This window comes from Simochromis diagramma, unplaced genomic scaffold, assembly GCF_900408965.1.
Source record: "Simochromis diagramma unplaced genomic scaffold, fSimDia1.1 OVJJ01000361.1, whole genome shotgun sequence".
In the NCBI taxonomy this organism is placed as follows: Eukaryota; Metazoa; Chordata; class Actinopteri; order Cichliformes; family Cichlidae; genus Simochromis; species Simochromis diagramma.
The window spans coordinates 8,348,800-8,364,990 of NW_024386860.1; the positions used below are offsets into that span (position 1 = coordinate 8,348,800).

At 40.5% G+C, this 16,191-nt stretch overlaps 2 protein-coding genes and 1 non-coding gene across 4 annotated transcripts; 1 reads left to right on the plus strand and 2 right to left on the minus strand.

Moving 5' to 3' along the window:
- The first annotated feature begins 12 nt into the window (after positions 1-12).
- Positions 13-6,059, plus strand: LOC120732597 (cytochrome P450 4B1-like). The gene is made up of 12 exons (XM_040030322.1): positions 13-406; positions 571-715; positions 819-863; positions 955-1,082; positions 1,221-1,345; positions 1,454-1,608; positions 1,712-1,818; positions 2,602-2,792; positions 2,933-3,066; positions 4,129-4,193; positions 4,561-4,643; positions 4,996-6,059. The coding sequence occupies exons 1-12, from the start codon at positions 47-49 to the stop codon at positions 5,171-5,173; spliced, it is 1,716 nt and encodes a 571-aa protein (XP_039886256.1). The 5' UTR covers positions 13-46; the 3' UTR covers positions 5,174-6,059.
- Positions 6,060-9,313: 3,254 nt separating this feature from the next.
- On the minus strand, positions 9,314-15,542 carry ppp1r8b (protein phosphatase 1, regulatory subunit 8b). Of its 2 annotated transcripts, none has more exons than XM_040030334.1 (7): positions 15,429-15,542; positions 14,882-14,942; positions 14,433-14,586; positions 12,931-13,148; positions 11,476-11,620; positions 11,129-11,193; positions 9,314-10,890 (listed from the first exon to the last, which is right to left on the minus strand). In XM_040030334.1, the coding sequence occupies exons 1-7, from the start codon at positions 15,479-15,481 to the stop codon at positions 10,537-10,539; spliced, it is 1,050 nt and encodes a 349-aa protein (XP_039886268.1). In that variant the 5' UTR covers positions 15,482-15,542; the 3' UTR covers positions 9,314-10,536. The 2 variants fall into 2 exon arrangements, with proteins under 2 accessions (XP_039886268.1, XP_039886269.1); XM_040030335.1 differs by lacking the exon at positions 15,429-15,542 and adding an exon at positions 15,266-15,394.
- LOC120733187 lies at positions 14,655-14,785 on the minus strand. The gene has a single exon (XR_005695756.1).
- Positions 15,543-16,191: the final 649 nt, after the last annotated feature.

Consider the following 16,191-nt stretch of genomic DNA (forward strand, 5'->3'; position numbering starts at 1 on the left):
TGCTGTTGCACTCCTGCGCTCAAAACGCCGACAGTTCCGTCAGGACATGAAGTCAGCGTTTTATTGGGTGTCAGACTCCCCGCCTACCGGAGACACCACTGAAAACATCGCTTTACCTCCAGCTCTTATGAGAAAGGTGAGCTCAGATCACCTTTTGCGCTTTGTTGGGGAGGTTTTCCTGCACGCGGAGGTGGAAGACACTTACACCTGCGAGATGAAACTAACTAAAACTTTCGCGGAGTTTCAGCTGGGCTGGCCTCACATGCATTACGTCTTTGCTGTGCTCTGTCTTTTTGTCGTGGTGTATAAATTAACAATTCTACTTGCGAAAAGAAGGGAAGCACAGCGAAACTTCCAAGCTTTTCCGGGGCCGCCGCCACACTGGCTGTTTGGACATGTTCGGGAGGTAACTGTATCAGCACACTCGCAGCAGCTGTAACATCTGTAACAGTCCAGTAAAGCTGACCACACCATGTTGGAGAACACCATTCTGCAAACAGAGACACACAGTTGACAGCGTGTAAAGTCTGCCTGCTGTGATGTGTTTCAGTTGTACTTTTTCTCTTTCAGTTTAAACAAGATGGGACCGACATGGACAAGGTAGTGAAATGGGGACAGGAGTACTCATATGTTTTCCCAATGTGGTTTGGCCCCTTTGTCAGTATCATCAATATTCAGCATCCAGATTATGCAAAAACTATCCTGACATCATCAGGTGTGAGAAATGTTTTGCATAGTTGTTGGGTTGATGCACATTTATAACTGTAGTAAAGTCAAAGGTCCCTAACACCCTTCTTATTTGTTATGTTTTGTAACAGAGCCAAAAGATGATTTTGCCTACCGTTTTGTGGAGAGTTGGATTGGTAAGGCTCATTTTTCTCCCTCCTACAGCATTTTTTTAAGTGCAGAGTTGTTTGTTTTGCTGCTTTCCTCACTCGTGCAAATGTTCTTCAGGAAATGGGTTGTTGGTGTCAGAAGGTCAGAAGTGGTTCCGCCACAGAAGGCTCTTAACGCCAGGTTTCCATTATGATGTTTTGAAACCATACGTAAAATTGATGTCAGAGTCTGCTGAGACTATGTTGGTACGTTGAAGACAATTTAGTTGCATAATTGATAAATAAAATCAAAGTCAGCACATGTCAGTAAATATCATAGAAGTAAAGCAGGAGCAGTGTCTGTATCCTGCAGAGAGATCACATCTGTTCTCTCATTGTTGGCAGGATAAGTGGGAAAGTTATGCAAGCACAAATGAGCCTTTTGAATTGTTTAAACACATGAGCCTCATGACACTGGACAGCATTATGAAGTGTGCCTTCAGCTGCTACAGCAACTGTCAGACAGAGGGGTGAGCCCAGATGAATCTTTTTAAAGAGTCATTTACAGTGTCAGTTTTATGTTGAGTCTTTGGTTGTTGTAAATCTGCATTTAATGTTTGCCTCCTTTGTCATTTCAGTGGAACAAATGCATACATCAAAGCAGTTTATGACCTCAGTTTTCTAATTAACCTTCGGCTCAGAATGTTTCCGTACCACAGTGACCTCATTTTCCACCTTAGCCCACATGGTTTCAGATACAGAAAAGCACGTCAGGTGACCCTCAGTCATACAGGTAAGCTTTGCTTTGATTCATCTGAACCGTTGCCAAAAATCAGTGAGCCTCACATTATAGTGTCAGATCTATAAATGCTTGCATTTTATATTCTTTTCTAAAGAGGAAGTTATAAGAAAGAGGCAAGAAGCACTAAAGGAAGAGAAGGAGCTTGGACAAATACAGGCAAAGAGATATTTGGACTTTCTGGACATCCTTCTCTTTGCAAGAGTATGTTATGTGTCATCAGTTTCAGCCTCTTACTTCAACACATTTCACATTGTAGGATTTGCTTAATGTATAGGCAAGTCACAAACTGGGGTTTTCCTGCATAAAGGTCATACAGAAAATAAGGCAAGTGCCAAATTGAGATCGTGTCAGATATCTGAAGTACTGGCCTAAAGCTGAAATAGCATATGCATGCAGCAAATAAGCAAAGATGCATGCTGTTGCCAAGCTGCATGTTAATGTCCTCTGACACAAAGATGATGATCAGGCTTTTCATTCTCGTGAGCAGCAACCTGAATACAAAATCTCTTTTGTGTAGAGACTGATCAACACTGGTTAGTGTTTTGTCCAGTTTCTTTCCCAAAAACTTCTCTAAACAGCAGCTTGTAGGGGCTGTCTCAGCTAGCATGTTTATTCTCTTAGACTTAGCTTCCTTTATGAGTATATCATAGCAAATTGTTGTAGTTGGCTGGAAAAAATGAAAGTCTCAAAAATGAATCATTAACTGCATGACAGGTGTTTGCTAAATTTTAGTGCTATATATGGCTTAAGAAGAACAGCGGACCTTCATAGTTTGGCTGCTGAATAAATCCCCAATTTTATAAAGGTATCTGTATAAGGATGAATGTTATCCAGCTAAAGTTGAGTTGAAGTCGGGTGATGCAGTAATATAATGAGCCTGAACAGTAAAAGTAACAAAGGACTTTTATTGAGAAGCCCCGTTAGAGTATAGTGCAGTCCATTCTGTCTTTTATCAACTGTAAATATCCTTTATTTCAACGCCAGGATGAGAACCAGCAGGGTCTGTCAGATGAAGATATGCGGGCAGAAGTGGACACCTTCATGTTTGAGGGCCATGACACCACAGCCAGTGGCCTGTCTTTCATCCTCTACTGTCTGGCCTGCAACCCAGAACATCAGAAGATTTGCAGGAAGGAGATTATGGAGGCCTTGCATGACAAGGAAACCATGGAGTGGTAGGCTCATGAAAGGACAACATTGCAATAGGGAGACAAGTTGGTGCCATTCTGTGGTACCAAAACTTTATTAGGAGACATATAAACAAGATTTCTTATTAGTTGACTTCACTAACACTGCATGTCGGTCTCATTTTAAGGGAGGATCTCAGTAAAATCCCATACACTACAATGTGCATAAAAGAAGCTCTCCGCCTTTACCCCCCTGTACCAGGAATTGCCAGAAAAGCCACCAAAACTGTAACCTTTTGTGATGGGAGAACAGTGCCTGCAGGTCAGTGATTTTACTCTGTTGTTATTATCAAAGAGTAAACATTAAATGTCTTCACTTAATAATCTTTTTGGAAATTTCTCATGCCACATGGTAAACACAAACTCTTAAACGACGTTGTTTTTCTTTAGATACATAGATTACTTTTCTTTACGATTCAATAAAGGACCTATATTGACTTAATACTTATTACTTTATTATTCTACAAGGGCATACGTTGGTATTATTTGATTGTATTGTCACATACAGTATCTTTTCTATAATAATAATAATAATGGATTGGATTTATATAGCACTTTTCAAGGCACCCAAAGCGCTTTACAATACCACTATTCAGTCACTCTCACATTCATACACTGGTGGAGGCAAGCTACAGTTGTAGCCACAGCTGCCCTGGGGCAGACTGACAGAAGCGAGGCTGCCATATCGCGCCATCGGCCCCTCTGGCCAACACCAGTAGGCGGTAGGGTAAAGTGTCTTGCCCAAGGACACAACGACCAGGACAGAGAGCCCGGGGATCGAACCGGCAACCTTCCGGTTACAGATACACTTCCCGACCCCCTGAGCCACGGTCGCCCCTATAAGCTAGTATAGATCTCTAAAACGTGGGCATAAAGTACGCCGCCGCCTACACATTATGTTTACAGGAGCTGCTCAGCCACAGGAACCCATGAGCCATGAAGCTCCAGGCACACAGTTTTTGTACTGATGTTGATGCCAGAGGAGGTTTAGAGCTCTGCAGTTACTGAGTCAGCAGAGAGCTGGAGATTTTTATGCACTCTGCAAGTTTACATGGTCTGGCATTTCATGGCTTAGATGCTGTAGTTCTTAAACACTTCCAGTTTGCAATAATACCACTTACACTTGATCACGCTGCATGGCTGCTTGATTTTATGTATCTGTGCCAACTGGACTTAAAACCCCTGCATCTGAATTATGAGTTGTGTCACAATAAATTTTTCGATATGGTGTATGCTTGTTTTGTTTGAAAGATAATGTTCAGCTACACACACCCTATAATCTTTTAATAATAATAAACTAAGTACACATTTCTTTCAAATATAGGTTCTGTTGTTGGAATAAGTGTGTATGGAATTCACAGGAATGCATCTGTCTGGGAAAACCCTAATGTAAGTAAAGACAATTTTATTCCCAGCACAACTTACTACATGGAATACATCATCAACAGAATCTATGATGAAATAAAATTATGACGTTTTCAGCACTCTGCCCATAAGGCTGCATACAATATATCAAATAACTGAAGAAGCAATCATGAAACTGGTGCATTAAATTAATTACTAGTGCTGTATTTGCTGAGGTGGGTAGGTCCCTGGTGCCAAAGTGGACCTCAGGACAGATTCAAGCTGGTTTAATGGCTTACTTTATTATGTGTCAGAATGCAGTTTTCTCTGCGCAAGTGATAAGGGCGATGAGGTTCAGAAAATAAGTAATAGACATAACACTGCTCTCTTTCTTTGTCCTGTATTACATTAGGTCTTTGACCCTCTGCGTTTCCTACCAGAGAACATTGCCAAGAGATCTCCTCATGCTTTTGTGCCCTTCTCAGCTGGGCCAAGGTTTGTCCTCACCTGAAACTATATCACTGTATAGAGACTGCTTGCAGTAGTCTCAAGTATGTGAATGTGTAACTTAGCACTGACCCCATTTACATCAACACAATAAAAACTGGCTTTATAATGGGCTAAAGCAAGTAGGGGAAAAGGTGAACTCACTGTAATCTAAGATTGATCCCATTTAAAATACAAGCACCTTTCGCCCTGAATGTTAAAAAATAACATACTATACTCATCCCTCCTATTCATATTCCTCATGTCCTAATCTCAGAAGGATCAAATTATTTTCATCATTTTTCAGTTCTTTAGAATATTCACTTGTATATTTCTTACATTTAATATTTTCCTCCCTCAGAAACTGCATCGGTCAGAACTTTGCTATGAATGAGATGAAAGTGGTGACAGCTCTGACACTGAAGCGATACCAGCTCATAGCGGAGCCCACTATGAAACCCAAGATCATCCCCCGACTGGTTCTCCGCTCACTCAATGGCATCCACATCAAGATCAAACCTTTAGACGCAGAGAGCTAAAGTGCACTAACTGCAAGAACTGCTAAAAATTACTGTATTTAGAAAGTAAATACTTTATGTTGATTTGAAATACTAAGTTCTACTATATAACTGAGCTTTTACATATCATTTAATGAACGCTGTTGTGTAGTTTATGTTTTAGGATAAATTACTTGTTGAAAAAAATCTGCTTTTTATACTAAAACACTAAAGGAGAAGCTTGTGCACTTTGTCAGAAAGTAATAGAATTTGTTTTGGGGGTTTTATTGGGGGGGGTTTATAGTACATAACAGATTTGTAGTAAATGGCATTGCACTGACATCATTTGCAGTGTAAAGCTGTAGATAAAATTCTAGTAAATACAACTTCTGTCTCAGTTTTACACTACATCATTTAATATTTCTATTTTAAGATAGAGGAAGAGGACTGGTGTTGTGCTGTAAATTAAATTAGCATTCTTTTTCCAACAAAACATAATAACAATTTTTTTTTTAAAGTTCTTCACTGTATTTTAGTAGTCAGGATCAACCCAATCAAAAAGGTTTAATTGAGCTCATATTTCCATATTACTTCTATTGTTTAAAAGAGAGCTCTCTTTGACCTATAATGAAGATCATTTATCTATGTTTGTGCATTTATATGAAGTCTTATCAAGTCAGCATGAAAGCAATTCATAGATATGTTATTAAAGTTTATCTCTGGAATATAACCTTATTTTACAGAGGCAGACTGTAAAGTTGATGCTTAAAAATGTGGACAATGTATCAAATTACTCGCATTGCATTTAGAGTCTTTCCTCATATATACAGCTTATTGTAAAGCTGAAATATCAGTTTATATCAAGGCAAATTCACACTGGAGTGTTGTATATGGTTAATTAAATGTAAGAAAAATGACAAAACCTTTACCTCTGACTGATATCTTTGATTCCACTTGTCCTTTAATGAGGGGAGGGTTACCAGAAATCCATACAAGCTTGTTCTGAGTGGTCATATTAATCCAATGATGAGACAGTTCTATCCTCTTGGAGGTAGGGCTGCCACTCACAGGGCACGGGGGGCCACTGAATAGTTCGACTGCAAAAATGATCTTGGGTAAATGGTACGGCCTTTGCTGTCAGCATATCTCTGACAACATCTACTACAGAGCTTTTATTGTGTTCAGAATTGTGTTAATGGATTTTTACAGTGCGGACAACTAAGATGACATAATTAGATAGCAAATTAAACAATTAAACAACATGTTTAAAGATCAGTTAACACTGGAGCCTTGTTCAAGCCCCCCCTCCATGACCTCGTCGACATCCAACCTGGAAAAAATACACAAAACAACATTCAGTTGCCTCGACGTGTAAACAAACCTAGAGAAGGGACACAAAAAGGACAGCATAAATACAGAGGAGAGAGGGAGATAAGAGAAGCTGGAGGACAAAGCTCCAGATCCGAACATCAGTAACTGACAGCCAAGGGGGAGAAAGAGGTCCCAGGATGGTTGATGATCCGGAACAGAGAGACCTGAGAGGAAGAGAAGAGGGAGCATCAAAGCAGTCGAATAAACACAAAGGTTATTCCAAATTTAACACCGCCGTTTTTAGCTGCCAAGAGTTAATGTACACTGGTCTCTGTGCTGCATATGCTGTCAAAAACACGCTGATATCCAGCAGGTAAGATAAGACATTTGCAGCTTTAGTGAGTGCAGTTTCATCGGAGTGACAGGCCTTGGAAGCAGACTGGGGGGGGGGGGGACGTTGAAAATGATTACTGTTTCCTGTGAGGGCGCACACACTACCAGTCAAAAGTTTGGACACACCTTCTCATTTCATGTTTTTATTTATTTTCATGACTTTTTAGATTCTCACCAAAGGCATCAAAACTATGAATAGTCACCGTTTGCTGTGATTACTGCTTTGCAGACTCTTGGTATTCACTCAGTGAGCTTCATGAGGTCATCTCCTGAAATGGTTTTCTAACAGTCTTGAAGGACTTCCCAGAGATGCTGAGCACTTGTTGGCCTTCTTCCTTCACTCTGTGGTCCATCTCATCCCAAACTGTCTCCATTGGGTTTATGTCAGGTGACTGTAGAGGCCAGGCCATCTGGCGCAGCACTCCATCACTCTCCTTTTTGGCCAAATAGCCCTCACACAGCCTGGAGGTGTGTTTGGGGTCATTGTCCTGTAGAAAAATAAATGATGGTCCAGCTAAACTAGAACAGGATGGCATGTCGCTGCAGGATGCTGTGTTAGCTACGCTGGTTCAGTGTTCCTTTAATTTTGAATAAATTTCCAAAAGTGTCACCAGCAAAGCATCCCGTACACCATCACACCTCCTCGATGCTTCAAGGTGGGAACCATGTATGTAGAGACCATCCGTTCACTTTTTCTGTGCCGCACAAAGACACGGCGAAGTACAGATTTAGACTGGTTTAATGTCCATTCCTTGTGTTCCTTGGCCCCCCAAAAATCTCTTCTGCTTGTTGCTTTTCCTTAGCTGTGGTTTCTTAGCAGCTATTTGACCATAAAGGACTGATTCACGCAGTCTCCTCTTCTGCACAACACAATTGATGGTCCCAACCCCATTAAGAGGACAAGAAATTCCACAAATGAACCCTGACAAGGCACACCTTTAAAGTGAAAACCATGTCAGGTTACTACATCATGGAGCTCATTGAGAGAATACCAAGGATTTGGAGCACTGTCAACAAAGAAAAGGGAAGCTATTCTGAAATATAAAACATATTTACGGTTATTTATCAACTTTTTCCTTGCTACATAATTACATACATCTTGCTTCATATATTTGATGTCTTCAGTATGTATCTACAATGCAGAAAGTAGTAAAAATAAAGAAAAAACATTAAATGAGAAGGATTGTCCAAACTTTTGCCTGGTGGTGTACATTACCAACACATTCAAAAAGACATGACTGGTCGGTAATCAGTAACCAATAACAGAGACTGCTTAAGTCAAAGATACTGTAAACCACAACAGTTTCAAAGTTAGGAGGGAGTAGTTTCACATTTCATCAGTTACTGAATGCAGGTCAGAAAACTGCAAACTAATAACTAAATAGGAGCTTCAGGAGATCTTTAAAAGGTTAAGTTGGCACAACCATCTGATAAGTTTTTAAGCAAGCACCTATAAGACAACATTTGAAGTGAAGCAGTCTCAGAATTTGTTGAAGTCTATCTGCAACAGATAAAGCAATTTTATATATTATATTATGTCAAAAAGGTGCGAAATTAAGCAATTGCGTCCCTAAAGTGTCAAAAACACATGATGAAGCCAGAGAATTAACCTGTTCTAGCAACGAGTGGAGCACACTTATCATTCCATACAAGTGAAAAGGTTTCTGTTTTCATTTACACCTTCTTTTAGTCTCCTGCAGCACTGTTAGACAGCATGCGTACATGCTTCTGCAAACCAGAAACCCGGTTCATCATCTCGCTTCAGGTAGGCAGAGATATAAGTGAATATGTGTGGCGAGACAGCTGCACTTAAGTCCCGACTTCAGTTTCACTGCCTATTTCTGCTGTTAGACAGGCCAGGTGCTGGAGCAATTTCACAACAAGAGTCATTAAAGCGTGTGCAGAAGTGTCACAAAGACACGCTATAATCCCCTTCTGCAATGTGCAGGTTCATACACAACTGAGTGAAAGTATCAAGAAGGGCCAGAAAGGCTCATGAGTCAAAAGTACTCTTTTATTTACAGTCATATTACAAAATCCACCCAGATAATCCACACACCCACAAGGACAAAAAGTCACCAGTACAGGTTGTATAAAAATGAAATGACGTCCTCTTTCTTTTGATCTCAGATTGCCAACCTTTCGCTGATTTACGATCCTAATAACTGATCACTTGAATTTCCTGTGAAAACTCCCAAAATGCATTGCATCTTCTGTCGCTGCCTCATGCAGAAATAACCTCAAGCTGACTTGACTTGACTTTTTGGCCGATGTCAGACCAGGCACCACATCAAAAAGAAACAACAATGTTATGTGGCAGCCTTGTGGTCAGAATGCATGTTGCGCTGAGACCACAGCATTTAATCTGCGATTCCAGCTAGGAACCTTTGCTACAAATCACTTACCCTCTCCTCTCAATTACTACTACGGCTGTTCTGTCCACATTTGAAAGAGAAAAATCCAAACCACTATACTATATAAGATATAACACAATTTAATTAATTGGTGGACTTAAACATGGCCAGTCTTTATTAACCAGCTACAGCCAGCTGATTACATGTTTGACACAGAGAACTTATAACCGTTGTTGGATTTGTTCAAAACAGTAATACGTTGTATAAACTGCACTGTACTGTTTCATGTGAGAGATGCTAACATGCTACGTGACATTTAGAATAGTTTAAATCCAAATTCTCTTTTTACTAACCTTTTATTTTGCCATTTAAGTTGGAATTTGTTCTTGTGCTAGTGTATACTCAGCTGTATTCTGTTAGTGCTTAGCAAAAGTTCACTTAAATGTCGAGCAGAAAAAAACTGTGAGAGTACACCTGTGGTGGTAAAGTGGGCAACAAACCATTTAAAAGTAATATACTTGAAAAAGCCAAAGAACAAATATGTTCAGAATACTGTTTGGACAGGGCAAATAGCTTATCAGCGACATGTGAACGTTTAGAAGCTTGAAGCTCCACTTTCATGTGATGTCACATATATAACGATGATTTCTGTAACTGTGTAGCCAGTGTCACTGAAAATGCACAAGCCACCACCTAGTGGGTTGTTGGAAAAAACGCAGGACACTTTGGTTCATATGATGCTGGTCTAATATATGGAATGAAAAGCTTGCAGTCAATAATACACTTGTATTATATGTTTTCATGATAAAAATCAGCCCTGTGTTTTGACAGAAATTCAGTTCATATCTGCAATCTCTGGCCCCCCTGACTCATCACAGTAAAATCTGATAGAAAAGTACGTTTTGCTTTCCTTTAATAGTATTTTCAACATTCTAAAGAAGTGAAAAAAATATTGAAATTGTAGAAAAAATACAACCTTACATCAAATTCGTCAAAAACATAACTCGATGACCCACCATATCTTCGTAAAGAATCACTCAGATAACCATACCTGCCACTTTGAGCCTCAGATGTGAAGTCCTGTAAATGTATTTTAAATTTCTTTGCAATCAATAAGCTTCTACTTATCAGCTACCAGTTTAACAGATGCAGACACATCTTGTGACAGACCAAAACAGAACTTGTGTGATGACTTCTTGTAATGAAAACGAGTACACGACAAATTAAAAGAAAAAAACAAAATAGAAAACAACAAAAAAAATGGAAGTGAATGGCTCCATCTCGTCCAGGTCACAGTCCCTGATGTTTCTGCTGGTAACCTGAGAGTCAGCAGCTTTGAGAAACTGGTTAGATGAGTAGTGAAGGGGTGGGTTTCTTGCCTGGCCAAGTTTCTTTGGCATACTTCTTTTTTCGTGGCTCGTTGTGGGTCTCCGGTAGGTAAGGAGCTGTAACAGGTGTGGGGTTGAGAGTGACAGGTGGCTGTGGAGCCTCAGGGGCCAGGTCTACCTCTGGTGCTGGGTTAGGGAAAGGGAGAGGAAGCCCTCCCTGCATGGCAACACCTCCTGGAGCTCCTATCGGCTGGTTCTCATGACTGGTGGGAGGCAAGTCCCCATAGAGACCACCACCAAAGCCGTAGCCGTGCATGCGTTTTGAAGTCAAGTCATCAAAACCCAAAGTGTTCTGGCCCTCTGATCTCCGTTTCTACAGCAGGGATAGCAGAGCATCAGCTTCACAGTTCATACACTTAATACATGTTTACCTTTCCAAGTCATACAGCTAGACCACTGCAAATGGTAGTGTTACACTGGGCATACTGGGGCCACCCAGTGAGCTACACAGGACAACTTTTTATTTTTGCAAAAAATGCACATTTATCACCTTAAAAATGACATTTCTTTAACCACCCTGTCAGCTAAATGTATCTGACATCAAAACTCACCTTTATAGGGATGACAGCAGTCTGCACCATATTTCTGAAGCGCCCAACAGAGGGGTCTATATCCTCTGTAAAGATTTAAAGAACAGTTGGTATACATTAGCGCTGGGGGCATTTCTTCTCATTAGAATTCACAATCAACATATTTGATCAGTGACATATTAGCCATAAGCCAACTCACTGCAAACCCACATTAATTAATGCGTTTCTAGCCTGGAATGAAAAGTATCCAAATTTAGTTTATTTGGCTTAATCTTAACTAATCTAATCATCAAAGCTCATTTTCTTCTCATGTACATGCTGTAAATAAAATAACAATCCACTAGTTTTTGGGTAACTAACTTGAGTACCTGGATTAATGATGGAATCTTCTTCACTGAAGGTAACTCTGGAATTTTTTCGTTTCCTCTTGGGCCTCTGGATTTCCAGGTTGCCTTCCTCAATGGTGAGGAGGGAGATGCGCTTGTTGTGAGCTGTGTTGAACTCTGTCAGGTTCTGGCAAGTTAAAAACGTTACATATGAGCAAAATAGCTGCATGAATGTCAAAATATCCCAAGATAACAACACGATATACCGGAACAAACTTGATAGAAAAAAAACAGTATTATAAAGTCAAGAAGAATATCAAACATATGCACAAGCCAATGTCAAACATGTCATATGATGCTGATAAATAAAAAAAACATCTACAAAAAAATAAATAAAATAGATTTAAACGGTGTCAACACAGGGTTTGTGGTAAGGCTGGAAAATGTATATACGAAGCAAACCTCAATAAAGTTTGAAGAAAAAAAAAAAGAATTCCTGATTATTAAATAAGATCAAAGGTGTATTTTAAAGCTAGTCTGAAGCTGGGCAGACACTGTGCGAATTTTTCAGTCGCGTTATTCAGCTTCTGCTCAAACTGCACGATTGACTCGCAGGGGTTAGAAGTTCGTAGGTCATGATGCAGGGTCTCACACTATACGGCCCGATGCTCTGATGCGACCTGAGTGCTCACACTGTGCGCCCATAAAATTAAGGTTATAACAGAAAATCTGTCGCTCGCTCTCCCTCTCTGTCTTTCACTCACACAGACATGCACCATCAACTTTGCTAAATTGCTAATAAAAAACATCGATCAGGCAGCTGTGATTGAGCAGCAGTGTAGATCCAACTATTTTCCCGGTTGTCGTGGTCGTGATAATTTTGTGAGGCCACATCGAAAAGGCTCGGATGAGCTTTCCAAAGTTCTACAAGTTGTGCCTCCATCCCTTGTGTCCAGATCACACGCTGCACTGCCGTGCTACTCCGTCTTTTTCACCGACATTTATGCGTTTGCGCGTGCGCAGTGTGAGCGGCTGCGGTGACACCCTCACGACGGTCGTGAGGATTTCAAACCTGTTTGAAATCCTCCCGACCAAGCGATTGATGATCGGGAGCTGGTCGGGAGGTGTTAATCACTTCTCGTTCCCCACGTATACTACACGATGCACGACGCACGATGAAGGCCAAACTCGGGCCGATCACCAAAACGGTCGCACGACTCAACAATCGGCTCAAAATGGGCCAAAAATCGCACAGTGTAAGCCCAGCTTAACTTATAAAAATAACACGTGGAGTTTTCTAGTCAGAAGACGTATCGCAGTATCATTTGCATTATGAGTGAAGGGGTTACAAATTGAAGAGCTTAGCCTATTTAAACAGACCTAATTTAGTGTTTTTTAGTGCACCAAAATACATACTGTGGACCTGAGAGGTATTCACATCAGCCATGATATTCCTTTCCCGTGCAGTTCATTTTTCAGAATATAAACTAACTGTACCTCCAGTTCTGTCTCTTCTTCTGGAAGCCCGAGCAGTCCTTTCAGCTCCTCATCATCTCCTGTCTTGCTGTCCCCTGTGCCAGCACTGCCTTGGGTTTGAGGTTTCTCTCTGATGGTGTAAGTCCGTGTTGAGGCCCCAAAAGATATTGTAGAGTCTATGGGAACCTGCTGAGGCTTGTGGGCCTCCAGCCGAATGTGTCCAAGGAAAGTACCGTGTGCTAAATGATGACATCAAGCACAGTTTTAGGACTGATGTGTGTAGCTAAGCCTGATGTAATAATGAAACAACAACAATTCAAGGTAGTCAAACAATACATTTTGTCAATATTTGGTAACTTTTCTGACTTGCCTAACCCAGCAATATTAAATACTAATATAACAATGACCTCTGCATTAACAGAGGCCATGTTTAAGCACATAATGTCTGGTGTGATCAAACTGCAATTTTTCTTTATATCCAGTTATTCTTATAAATGTGATTTTTAGTCCATTCTTAATTTTATCATCTATAACATCATTTTCATTAATACGTTTTTGCTAATATTTTTAAAAAGGTCCAATGCGTGCCACTTTCTTGCCAAAACTCAGTTGCCAGCTGGCATGTCATGTTTCTATTTATTTTTTGCAGCTGGTTATAACAAACGAGAAAGAGAGAATGCATAACTGCTACACAAGACAACTACTTCTTTTGAGTGCTCCCCTTAGCAGCCACCACCCACTCTTTTCCTTTCGCTGCCTAGCCAACCGATATGTCATCTGCTCCATCCTTAGTCTCCAGCCTTACCTACATCTCACTCGCTCCTCAGTGTGCTGTATTCCTAGCCAACCAGTAATCCTGTCTAATTCCTTCATCTCCCTGACTACTGAATATTTGAATACTTTCTTGTACTGTGTTCTTCCATGACAAAGTCTCCTTGTCCTCTTTGCTCTGTCCAGACGATGCACCAAACAGCTTTGCCTGAGCACTTCAGCTGTATTTTCCCAGTCATCTGCTAAATTTCCCCTAAGACCCAGAGCCTGTCTCCTCAACTCCTCCCTAAATTCCACGCCAGCATTCTTCCTCCATAAACTTCCACCATGGAATCTTTGGCTCTGCCATCACTCTGCTCTTCTTCTAGATTTCCAAAGTCATCACACAGACGACCATCCAGTGCAGCTTAGCTACCACCTCACCAACACCTTGCAGTCTCCTGTCTATTTATATAGTCCGAATTACACATTTATTACAAAAACAGGACCTTAAATAAACAATAAGGTTTCCAATTACAATCTGACCCTGATGCTTAGCATTATTGCTTTAAAAACTAGCTGATTATCAAAACAATTAGAATATTGTTGTGGATTATTTTTGTCTATCCAGCAGTCTATTGTTCAACAAATTATTTGAGCGATTATGAGCACTACTGGCTGCACGTAATAGATTAATTTTATTCCTTTTTAGCCCTTAGCTTTTTCAGACAGTAACGTAGAGTGTACAAGTATGACTGAAGATCATGTCTTACTGCTGTTGAGGTCTATGAGGAAGACCCTTTTCAGGTGTTTGTGATAGACTAGTGCGGCGTGAACACGAGAGCACGACTGATGGTCAATGGTGAAGTCGCACCAGTCGGGGTTCCTCCCAAATAGGTAGTACTTCTTTTCATCTATGATCAGTTTCTAGAAGGAGAGACACGAGTTAGTGACTTGGCTTTGAAAACAAGCCAGTGAAGAAGGCTGAATAACATTTCTGTGCCTCTGAGCCATAACTCCACAGCGTTGCTTCCACTGAAAAGCTTAAAACTCAGGGCTGATTCTACTGTCGCACCGTTTGAAGCCCTGCAGCCAAAGCAGACTGTCAGGCTCGTATCTGGTGCATTCAATTAACCCTACTACCAGCATTATTCTTGCAGTTCACAAGTATGCAATACTATAAATTGTTGGTCTAGTGTAACATCTCCAAACTTCCAGTTACCTCTATCAGTTTGTCCCCCTTCATCACGTCCAGGTGGAGCCCAGGGGGCGGTTTGCCTGCCCTAAGAGAAAACATTTTTAAACATTAAAACTGTCTAAGTTAATGTTATACGTGGACAGTGGATCATTATTCTAAATAAATGGCTACACTCCATTGTCTCCCCTTGCTGCAGTTAAGGATTTGTTCATAGAAACGAGTCATTCACCTCTGCACTCATAGAAACGTGTTCAAGATTGATACTTTTACATACAGAAAAACTTATTAAATTATATCCTGCGTATACATGTGATTTATTTCCTCTTTTCATGATCAGAATTAAAACTGCACATAAACGATGGGTCTTAATAAGAAAAAAAAGAGGCAACGCCATTTGTAGATACACACCAGCGTTAGCCTGCTCAGATGCTAACATTAGCCACTGTGAAAACCAGCTATTCTCCTCTGTAGAAAGTTACATTGATAATTAAGTGAATGCTAATCTGCTCATTTGCACCTGATATCACATAACAAGCTAACGGCTACAACTTTAGCACGTGCATTTTCTCACCATGATGGACAATCAAAAGGAGGGGGACTGTCTTTGCTTATTTTAGTCGCCATCTTGCCTCAGCTTCTCAAAGCAGAGCTGCATGCTGGGTAAACGTCACTTCGGATTACTGGGAAATGTAGTCCTGTAGTACTGCCAAACATTGAATAGAATATTAGACTACGTTTTCTCATTTACTCCGACTTTTACTTAAAATAAGTGGTAATACAAAATAATACATGAATTTTCTAAGAATGTTCAAACCCGGGGGGTGGGGATTAAACTAACACCAACTTTGAGTTACCACAAGAACCAGCAGGGGTCCCTATTCCCCAAATTTCTAAGTTAACACTGTTAAAAGGTCAAATCAGATAAAATAACTGATATTTTGTTTCGTGAGCAGCTGGTGGTTTGAATGAAGCTAGGACTGTGGGTCTATCTATTTGGGGCAACGGTACTAATAGCTGGTGTGGGCGGATTCTGTGTCAAGCACTGATCTTTAGAGCTTTTTGTGGTTCTTGGAAACTGTGAGTTGAGTCAAACGCTAAAAACCACTGCCTGCCTTCCTTGATATGTCAAGGTGGGAGGATATCTAGCCTCTCCTTGCTGCAGATAGAAGTGTCATAGGCTTAGAAAAGCACTAAGAGCAGGAAGTGCTGAGAGAGAAAGATGACACATGGCTAAAACGAATATCACAAAGAGCCTGAAATATTAGTGAAGAAAAGCTATCAGTGTGTCCTCGCATCTGTGCTCTGAGAGTTGCTCTTTTGCATTTTTAAAGGTT